The following is an 11,538-nucleotide window of genomic DNA, read 5'->3' on the forward strand; positions in this document are numbered from 1 at the left end:
GCATTCCCGAGACGTGCTTTGTTCCCGTCATATGCTGAATATTTCCCAAGGTGTTGGGAACTTGATCACTTGGTATAGGCTGGAGGAGACAGCTTTCATGGGATTTATCTATAGTCGTCCTACTATGGCATTGTATGTGGTAGTCTGGTCCACGATGTGGAACGTTATCTCTAGAGTTATGCCACCGGCGAGGACGGGGAGTGTAATTTCTCCCTATATCCATTCAACTGCATTATTAAAATCGGTTAGTGTGATGCAGCATGGCACTATCTTGTCCTCGAGTCTCATCTGGCGGAGGACTTGGGGGTAGATAATGCATGCTCCACTCCCGTCATCTACCATGATACATTTGACATTAGTATCTAAAATTCATAAAGTAATGACAAGAGCATCATTGTGAGGGCAAGTCAAACCATCGGCATCTGACTCGTCAAAGATGATGCTTTCTTTGAGTCCGTCATACCATTCGTGGGTGATCGATCTTTTGAGCTTGTGAGTGGTAGTGAACTTGATGTCATTAATGGAGGTATCATTGCAGCCGCCAATAATCATATTGATCATGCTAGCCGGTGAGGGTAGCTTCGGTGGGCCTTGACGTTCTTGACTTCGGGCAAAGGTAATCCTTCCTTTGTCGCTCAGTAGCTCTTTGAGATGCTCTTGCTGCAACATGTTCACTACCCCTTGCCTTAAGGCGATACAATCCTTTGTTTTGTGTCCACGTTCTTGGTGGAACTCGCAGAGGGCGTCAGATTTCCTAGTACTCGGATCAGACCTCATCTTTGGCGGCCACTTCACCTTTGTTTCGAGTTTTTCCAGGACGTAGACTATTTTTATAGGCGAAACACAAAAATTGTGAGCAGATAACAAGGGGCATACCTCTCTCGTTCCTGTGAGTCCCCGTCCTTGGCCTAGATGGGCCATCATCATAACAGAAGGGAGGATGGGTGGGTGTTTGACCAAAAAGTATAAAACTCTTTTAACAAACTAATTACTAGTAACATAGAAGCTAAATCTTAGCCAAACAAAATTAATCGCGGATCCAAATATACAGAGTACGAAAATAGAAGAATAAGAACGTGTAATATTTATTATTGTAATAATCGTACATCAAATATGAAAGATAAGCTTACATCTAGGATAGATTTGCGTCATAATCATGGGAACAAGGAAAGGGAAGAGAGAGAACTGTTGATGATGAAGAGGTTCCTCTTTTCGACTCTATCATGGTAGCTCTCCTCCAAAATCCCCCCTTTCTGGAATCCCGATCCCCATATATATATATATATATATATATATATATATATATATATATATATATATATATATATATATATATATATATATATTAGCAATTTTCCCTTTTATCCGATGGTCTTTGACTGGCGTACTTTCTTACGATTGTACCTTTCGTCGTTTGCTCGAACACAATGCTTGTTCTGTGATGTAAGATTTCCGACGATTTAACCCCGGCGATGGCCGATGTGCCCTTTGCTATCTCACCTCGTGGGCATGATTATGGCTCGGTTGGCCCCTTATCATTCCTTTAAAGAACAATCATCCTATGGCCAGATTTTGACCCATAAGTTAGTCCCTCCGTCCATCGGGGTCGCCTCTTGGTGAGCTCAGCGGATGGACTTTGTTGATTCAAAAGTTAGGAGAAATCTGAGCATTACGCATTGAGCGAGATCCTTAGGGCAAGGTGATGACGTGACGCTTCAATGGTACCATGGAACCGTACGTCAGTTCGGAGCTGAATCCTTGTATCGATCTGAAACATCGTGAATTCCCATTGTGCATCATTATGGCGCACGTTTCCCAGATAATGTATCGTTTCCCGCTCCCTTTCAGTTTTTTGATTGGCGGCTCTTGGGTTTCCTGCTCAGAACATTTGTGTCTCTATAAATAGGGGGAAACCACCATTTGATTGTTATGTTTTCGATTCATCTGAGAATTTTGCAAACCTCCACCTTCTTCAATACTTCATACTCCTGACTTCATACTTCTGCTTTCGTCAGAATTTGAAGTTCTCATCCTCTCTTTTCCTTCTTCACTCTGGTTTATTCCAATCAAGTTTGGCAAATGGCTGGTTCCTCTTCCCAAACTGATAGGTTCATCGAAGCTCCGGTGCTGGAAAATGACATACCTGTTCTTGGAGAGGGAGTGGAGGTGGCGGAAGATAAGGAGTTCCAACAGTGGCTGAGATACTGCCTCGTCCAGGAAAATTATGGACTAACTTCAACAGCCCCGCCGGAGAAGAACCGGATCATGCATCCTCTACCATGGATGAAGTGGTGATTGCGGCACTCAAGACCAAGTGTGGAATTCCGAACCATATTGAAATGGTACCGGTGACAGGGACAGACATTGTTTATTTTCACCACCGAGGTACTGCGCATTCTATACGTACCCTTTTGTTATCGGGTATACGCTTCCTCTCCCCTCCCTAGTGATAGACTTTTGCCGCTTTTACGAAGTGTGTCCGGCTCAACTTTCACCGTACGTGTACAAACTCTTCCTCATGCTGCTCAAGTATGCGGAGCTCGCTAGCCGAGGGGTCACTTTGGGGCACATGCTTAATATTTTTGCCCCTCAAATTATTCGAGGCACAATGATCCACATGTGCCACCGAGGAACAAAGAGTTCAGTGGTTAAGATGGATGATAAGTCTAATCGCCATTTCTGGGAAAGCTATTTTTACGTGCGGACTAAGCACCTTGTGGTGGACTCGACAGGGTTCCCTGAGACGTGGAACTTCGCCCGTAAGTTTTTCTTTGTTTATTTTGACTCCTTTCTAGGCGGTGGCCGATCGTTCTTCTTTAGGTTCCATTGCTAATTTTTTTTTGCTTTCGCAGCCGAGAGATTGCCTCCCCCACCAGTCAATGACATATGTGAGTGGGTGAATGCCATTCTTCCCCATACAATAAGGGTTCGTGAATGGGCAGCCTTCTACGAGAGATATGGGCGTAAGCCTCTTACTGGTAAGTCGGCCCGCTACAAATGCTATTTCTTTGCCTTATGGTTTGATCTAGTCGTTGTATGATTGTCTTTCTTTGCTGACAGGGAGAGTGCGAAGGGCGAGGGCTCCTCCGCTCGCATTTTGTCAACCTGAGACTCTGGCTCCTACAGTTTGTTCAACGAGTGAATCTTCCCGTGATGATAGTGGAGAGGGCCCGTCGAAGAGACGGCGAGTGGAGTTAGAAGTGGCTCCTCCAGTTGAAGCATTTTTAGGTGGCGACCCTCCCTTGGCGGTATTCGAAATTAATGGCGATGCTAACCCGATCACAGAGGTCAACCCGGTGGTAGAGGTTGTGTCTGTCGTGGGCGATCAATAGACTAGTGTGGCGGAGAGACGGAGCCCTGAGGCTGTCGTTGCTGTCTTGGGAGGCCCTTCGTGATCCAAGCCAAATCATGCCTCTACTTCGACCACAAAGAGGGGAAAAAGTGTCGTGGTTGATGGTTACGAGTCTGAATCCGACCTTGATCCTGATGACATTAGAATGTTCGAGGAGGGTTTTACCCGAACTGTGGTAAGAGCGGGAGGTCCTTCCCGAATACTCGAGATTTCATCGGACCTCAATCTCCTGCGAGACATGGTGGATTTGGTGCCACAGTTTGACCTTCTATGCTCTATCGTAGAGTATGAGGCTCTCCAGGTCATTAGTGACATCGAATTAATACATAAAGTGGTCGTGATAGGCCTAAGGGTAAGTTCCTTCTATGTCCCCCCCCCCCCCCTCTCTTTTTGAGCCTTGGCCTTCACCGACCTTTTTCTTTGTTTTTAGACTTACATTCTGGAGATTGAGAGTGCTCGTAGGGCTGAGACTCGGGCCAAGATTTTTCTGACGATGCTTGAAAAGTACCGGTGCTATCGCAACAAATGTCATGTGATTCATGAGCGACTCAGAGTGAACAATGACAATCAATCTCTCGGGGAGGAGCTGGAGAAAAGGGATCAGGAACTGATGCAGTCCATCCGCATATGTAGTGAGCTCGAGGAGCTACTTCTTGCTAAGGATGAAGAACTTGAGTTGGGAAGGGGGTCATTGCAGAGTGCGAGTATCTTCAGGCGAAGGTGCTATCGCTACAATCCGAACTTGATCACAATGCCACTAGGGTTGAAGCTTTGAGTGCGGAATGGATGGGGAAGTTAGCCGAGCTGGAGAGAAAAGTGTCTAAGTTGGAGAATGCCGATAATGCACAGGCGTCGGCTCTAGCGAGAGCACCGGCCTTGGAAGACACTATCCATGTCCTTCAATCCAAGCAGGAATCCGAGAGGGCAACGACCATGCTAAGGGAGGCTAGACTTGAATATCTCATTGGCAAAATTGATCGGGAGGCCTCAAACTTGGGAGATCAGGTTGCTATCCTCGAGGCTGAAAAGGCGCAATTCTTGGCCCAAGTTGAATCTGCCTCTGTCGCTGTTCCTCGCCACTTGCATGAGCTTTGGGTTCATGCCGAGGCCCAACGAGACATATACAAGGGTTTGTGGGAGGTGGGAAGTGTTTATGAGGCTGCTTATGAAGGAGCCCGAGCGAAGGCACAAGAGGCTCGTGTCAACTACGGTTATGACCCCGTGACACCGAAGGCTGGCGAGGATGCTGATGCTGGGGAGGAGTTTCATGAAAACAATGATGGGGAGAACAGCGGTGACGACGCCGAGTGAAAAGTTGCTGCTGCTTTAGTATATGTTTTTTTATATATATATTTTTTTGGTTTGTTTTTGTCTTCTTCTTTTTTTTGCTGGGCCTGTTTTGGCCTTGTGTAAGGTGCGGTTGTTGCACATGTATATATAAATAAAAGAGTTGCTTCGCCTTTGTATATCCTTTGATTTTCTTTCCCTTCCCCTTTCTTCTTACATCTTTTTGTTTTGGCGTAGACCTTCAGATTTTTGTATGGCGAGTCCCTAATTTTTCGGTTTTGAGAGTCTAATCTTGATCGGATCAAGTAAAATCTCGTCGTGTGAGTCCGAAGGGAGTTGCTACGGCCTTGCACATTTGGGCAAGAATGACTTCTGATTTGTCGGTTTAGGAGGAATCATCTTTGATTCAAACGAGGTTGAATTTGAATCCTCCATTTCGGACGGAGTCAGTTTCCACTTGAACCTTCGAGTGGAATTGAGTTCGGACTCACCGATTTAGGCGAAGTCAACTTTTTCATATGTATTCGAGCGGGGTCAAACTTGGAATCTGGAGCGAAGTCAATTTCTAACGTATTTGAACAAGTTCCAAAATTTTTATTTGACGATGGCCGGTGGCCATAGAGGTGTTATTTCGAGTAAGATTGAAATAGTAACCTATTTGATTTGGCAATGGTCAGTGGCCGCAAGGGTGTTATTTCGAGTTAAGGTCGAAAAGTTAACCTGTTATAATTCGAGCGAGGTCGAATACTTATTTTGGCAATAGCCTTTGGCCATAGGGGTGTTATTTCGAATTAAGGTCAAAATGTTAACCCGTTATAATTCGAGCGAGGTCGAATTCTCCTTTTGGCAATGGCCTTTGGCCATAGGGTGTTATTTTGAATTAAGGTCGAAATGTTAACCCGCTATAATTCGAGCGAGGTCGAATTCTTCTTTTGGCGATGGACTTTGGCTGTAGGGGTGTTATTTCGAATTAAGGTCGAAATGTTAACCCGTTATAATTCGAGCGAGGTCGAATTCTTCTTTTGGCGATGGCCTTTGGCCGTAGGGGTGTTATTTCAAATTAAGGTCAAAATGTTAACCCGTTATAATTCGAGCGAGGTCGGATTCTTCTTTTGGCAATGGCCATTGGCCGTAGGGGTGTTATTTTGAATTAAGGTTGAAATATTAACCCATTATAATTCGAGCGAGGTCGAATTCTTCTTTTGGCAATGGCTTTTGGCCGTAGGGGTATTATTTCGAATTAAGATCGAAATGTTAACCCGTTATAATTCGAGCAAGGTTGAATTCATCCTTTGGCGATGGCCTTTGGGGTGTTATTTCAAATTAAGGTCGAAATGTTAACCCGTTATAATTCGAGCGAGGTCCAATTCTTCTTTTGGCGATGGCCTTCGGCCGTAGGGGTGTTATTTCGAATTAAGGTTGAAATGTTAACACGTTGTTTCATTGCCATATTTTGGAGAATTTCACAGGTCACCGTATTGTTTATGCGTACGTCGGGGGTGAGTCCCAGAGTACTCGGTTTTGTCTTTACTGGAGAATGTTGGGTGTTCTGTGGGTGAGTCCCAGCTTACTTTTGTGTGTTTCTTGGGTGAGTCCCGGTTTGCTTAATTTTGCTTGCATTGGAGAATACAATGCGTTTCCTGGGTAAGTCACAGTTTACTTTTGTATGTTTCCTGGGTGAGTCCAGGTTTGCTTAATTTTGCTTGCATTGGAGAATACGATGCATCTCCTGGGTGAGTCCCAATTTGCTCAATTTTGCTTGCATTGGAGAATACCTTGATGGGGAGTACAAAATGTTGCTTTGTTTCGTTCACTGGAGAATGCTATATATGTTCGTTTCACACATATATTGGAGAAGTTTCCATGTATCTAGTCCCTTCATCACCCGGCCTAGGGAATTGGTCGACAGACAGGGTGATGAATCATACTTGAACTTCGAGACGTCCCTTTCGTCGCCTTGTTGGAGATTTCCCCGAGAGGACCCAATTAGGACAAAACACGGGTGAGGGAAAAAGGGTACGACTTGAGGGGTGTCCTTTTTCAAAAGTTGAAGTGTTTGAGGTGGGCGACATTCCAATTGCTTTGTAGTAGTTTTCCTTCTATTGTTTCTAGTTGGAATGCTCCTTTGCTCGCTTGCCCACACGAGTACTCACATTTTTGTTTGAACCAATAAAAGAGAGGATAAACCAAAATGAAATTTTCTGTACCTCGACCCAACGAGTCAATGAAAAGACCGACGTTGTAGTGTTACTCGCTCCGCCTGGTGTTAGAATGGTGGTTTTAGATTTGGCGTCCATGTTCAGCTCCGCTGTTGACAGCATCTAGGCTTCGCATGGGTTGGGCCCACCTCCCTTGCTAAAGTGTTGAAATCGAGTCCTGGTCCGATCTCGTTCGATTTGTACCTACAATGAGGGAAACATGTCATACTTCGTTCATGGACCATCCACTATGTGGGGGAATGTGAAAATAGGGTGGGATGTGCCCATTCTTTCAAAAGACCGCACAACAAGCTGTCGTCCCCTCCTAAGGGGTGGGAATGTGGGTAAATATATAAGGTAAATGTGTCAAATGGGGATGTGGTCACGCCAGATGACCGTGATCCTATTTTTAACATGCATACGTCGTGCTGGACCTATCACTACAGGCGAAATGCAGGTTTTGCGTAGATATTAGTTATAACTTCTACTTTATGTAGCAGCCTGACCTAGCTTAGTATGGTTGTCTCGAAGGTTTACTTACTGGTCTTTCGAGTGGGCATGGCTTTTCGCCGGTTCTAGATCTGAAGGAAACTAAGAAATTTGGCTAAGAAATACCCATAGACGGCACCAAATTGTTTGACCAAAAAGTATAAAACTCTTTTGACAAACTAATTATTAGTAACATAGAAGGTAAATCTTAGCCAAACATAATTAATCCCAGATCCAAATATACAGAGTGCGAAAATAGAAGAATAAGAACGTGTAACATTTATTATTGTAATAATCGTACATCAAACATGAGAGATAACCTTACAACTAGGACAGATTTGCGTCATAATCATGGGAGAAAGCAAAGGGAAGAGAGAGAACTGTTGATGATGAAAAGGTTCCTCTTTTCGACTCTATCATGGTAGCTCTCCTCCAAAATCCCCCCTTTCTGGAATCAGCTCCCCATATATATATATATATATTAGCAATTTTCTCTTTTATCCAATGGTCTTTCACCAGTGTACTTTCTTATGATTGTGCCCCTCATCGCTCGTCCAAACATCATGCTCATTCTGCGGTGTAAGCTTTCCGACAATTTGACCCCATCAATGGCCGAGGTGCTCTTTACTATCATGCCTTGTAGGCGTGGTTACGGCTCAGTCGGCCCCTTATCGTTCCTTTTAAGAACAACCATCCTATGGCTAGATTTTGACCCATACAGTGGGGGCCTAACGTAAGGTTGATGTCGTTCCTTGTTCGGCCTTGAGACCGGGTGATCCCTTCTCATGTTATCTCTTCATTCTTTAATGGGTTCGGCTTGTACCGAGATAAGCCATCGAGTTGGTTCGTTGAGGTCGTCATCATCTGCTCGGACTTCGACACAGTAGGCATTACGGATTTTATCCCAAGTGGTTGGAGGGTACTTTATTAATCGGCTCAGCAACTTTTTAGTCGCTCTAGAGCCTTCTACACTCAACATGTTCTGAAAGGTTGCGACCGCCATCCCTTCGGACACATTTGGTAAGGTCATCCTCACCCTATTGAATCGAGCGAGGAAGTCCCTTAGTCCCTCTTCTAGAGATTGCTTGATGGCGAAGATGTCGTTTACTCTTATTTCGGCTTTCTTGGCCTCGGCATGCGCCGTCACGAGCTTATTGGCCATTTCTTTGAATGTTTCTATGGAGCGGGTCGGTAGCTATGAATACCATGTTAATGCCCTTCTAATGAGGGTTTTGCCAATTTTTTTAGCAAAATGGAGGACACATGTACCTTGGTGAGGTCATTGCCCTTCACGGCGGTGACGTAAGGAGCCACGTGATCTTCGGGGTCGGTTGTCCCATCGTATATCCTGAGGTATGGTTGCATTTTAAAGGTCTTTGGTATGGCATATGGGGTCGCTTCCTCTCTATACGGCTGCTCTACGAACTTGCCGACGTCCCTTTTCGGTAGTAGCTTAGAGGCGCCCAGTATCTTATCTACTCATCCTTGATATTTTTTTCATTTGGTCTCTAAGCATTTTCTTCTCATTATCCATTTATTCCATTCTTTTTAAAGTGGCGGTGAGGACGTTGTCACCTGCACTATCAGTAACATTATGAGTTATACCTGTCATTGGAGCAAGGGGTCAGTTGCACCTTTTCGTCTCCTTGCTGTACCGTGTGGGCTCTTGTGGTTTCTACAGTCGTGCATGGAGCTTGTTTGTTGAGCATGCTTACTAAGGTATCGATCAACCATGTTTCGAGGAGCTTTTTCATGGAAGGTGGTATCCCTTCTCTTGTAGATGTGGAAACCCCTTTCCCATTTGGTTTCGTTGTGCTACAATGAGGGGGTGACCTCTAACACCTGGGGGAGACAATAAGTGTCATAACATCGCCCAATATTTCATAGCTCTCGTTGATAGCGTTCATGAGGTTGTCGGGGATGTCACATGTCACCTTAGCTCTGTTTTCTTGGTAACCTACCATGTAAACTTCTATACGTGCAGAGAATGAGAAATATTTGTGGTTTGTTAGGTGAGCAAACCACGTGAGTTGTAGATCTACTGGAAACTAAAAGATTAGCTAAGCAATCTCCGCAGACGGCGCCAAACGGTTTGACCCCAAATTTGAGTCTGGGTTTAAACAATTAAATTTGATAAAATAGAGTCAATCATAGTTAATATTAATGTCCAAAAGATATTTTAATCGATTTTGTAGTAAGATTATATGTACATTAGCTAGATAGCAATAAATGATGATAACACTAGCAATTAAAAGGAAAAAGATAGCATTAAATAACAATAAATAGTAATGAATGACATTTAAGTAAATAAAAACATGTGAATCGCCCGAAGGGTGAGATCCGTGGATATTTTCTGACAATGATGAATGATTGATGAGCCTTTGAATATTCGGACCGTTATTGGATTGTGGGGAGAAGTTAGGCAAGAATCTCAAGAAAAAGTTATATTTTGTATGTGTGCATTAAAGTAAGATTCTATAGATAATGCCAACGTGTTTTCTTACAGGTAAATATTTCATGTCCTCTATAATTATGTCTCTTTCTACTTACAAGGGAACATGTACCTAAAAATCCTAATAGTATAGGTACATAGAATATCCACCGGAATATTCTCTTTAGTGACTTATCCTAAAATTAGCCATTATTACTCCATTTAAGATGAGTGCTCGTCCTCGACTACAATGACTCCTCGACTCCACCCTTCATCTCTTGTGAGACCACTTCGGTCTTAGGTATGCCTTTTTCACATTCATATTGGTGATACGTGGCAGACCTTTAAGGCACTCTTAATGCTGATATGGTCTAATCATATTAAAGATAATTTTTGGCCCATACAGGTTAGCAATCCTAGACAACGGAAAAGCTCAAAACATCCTTAATATCATGCATCATGCTAGAAATGATCTAGAATTTATCCTTTTAATTGTTAAAAAAATTTAATCTATTGATAGTTAAATCGAAATACGTTATATACTACCCAATTTCAAATAGTATGAAAACATTAGGTTGATAGGCTAAACTTCAATGATCAAATACTCTTACTTGCTACATACAGATAAACAATGTGAAATGAATAAAAGCCTAGAATGGGTAATACATTATTTTGCTTGATCGGTGTTTCATTTGCGATTCTGCCCAAATATGGGCTTCTTTTCCATGTTATATAGTCAGTAGTCACATTAATAAAATCAATTGTTTAGTTGATTATGTTTACCCTAAAAATTGGATAATAATTAAACTTATAATATGGTTTTAAGGATACATGATTTTACCTAATACCAATTGATAAACGTAAAAATTAGTAGTAAAGATTAACAATGAGATAAAGCAAATCAGTCTTGAAACGTGATTCAACCCTCGAGCTTAAGTACCCTCGAACTGATCGATGCCTACAATAGTTAAGAAATAAACTAACGGATGAACAAGAATATGAGCTAGAAGGTATTGAATTGCTTTGATATGTGTGAATATAAGATGGTTACAAAATGATTAGGGCGCTCTTTATATAGTAGAGGAATCTTGCTTATGGTAAATTCTAATTAAGGAAGTAAATCCCATGATTAACTAAATAACCGCCCTTGATTTGATCTGTTCCGAGATTGACGCCATGATCTCCGGTCAGTCACAGATATTTTGCCTTTCTATTATTGTGCTTTGCTCGATGTCTATCTCATTTGGTCTAGATCGCTACTAGCCTCGATCTTCGATAGGTACCTCAGTCCTTGAACTCTGTGCCTTATCCTCGTACATCGGTCTGATCTGTTGCGAGGCCGAACTTTGACGCAATTCCCTAGCCTCGATCAAATAGTAAAATTGGGTAGGCCAGGTTTTAACCGTTTACGGATAGTCCCCTCGTTTCATGGAGTGTAATGAGAGGAAACTAATTGAGCCTTCAATTTTGTACCTCGACCTACCATGACATCATCCTCATGATGTAAGCGACAGAAGTAACTGAAACGTCCCGTCAGTTCGCATATAAAGGCATTAAATGTCTGTCAATTGTTGTCCGCCATTATTGATTTTGAACCGTCGTCTTCTTCCTATAAATGTGCTTTCCTTCCTATAAATGTGCTTTCCTTCTCTTTTTCCCAACCTTTACTCTTAATCCCCGCCCTAATCTTCAAAGTTTTTCACTTCCTTCAAGCTTTTACGTGCTGCATAATCTCTAGTTTTCGTTATCATCCTTCCCTCAAAACACCAAACCACATTCTC

The 11,538-nt window shown here is 42.9% G+C and overlaps 1 protein-coding gene across 1 annotated transcript; it reads right to left on the bottom strand.

The window, feature by feature from the left end:
- Window positions 1–369: 369 nt before the first annotated feature.
- LOC142176980 (uncharacterized) lies at window positions 370–777 on the bottom strand. Its single transcript, XM_075245228.1, has one exon. The coding sequence runs from the start codon at window positions 775–777 to the stop codon at window positions 370–372; it is 408 nt and encodes a 135-aa protein (XP_075101329.1).
- Between the last annotated feature and the right edge of the window lie 10,761 nt (window positions 778–11,538).

This window comes from Nicotiana tabacum, chromosome 3, assembly GCF_000715075.1.
Source record: "Nicotiana tabacum cultivar K326 chromosome 3, ASM71507v2, whole genome shotgun sequence".
NCBI lineage: Eukaryota > Viridiplantae > Streptophyta > Magnoliopsida > Solanales > Solanaceae > Nicotiana > Nicotiana tabacum.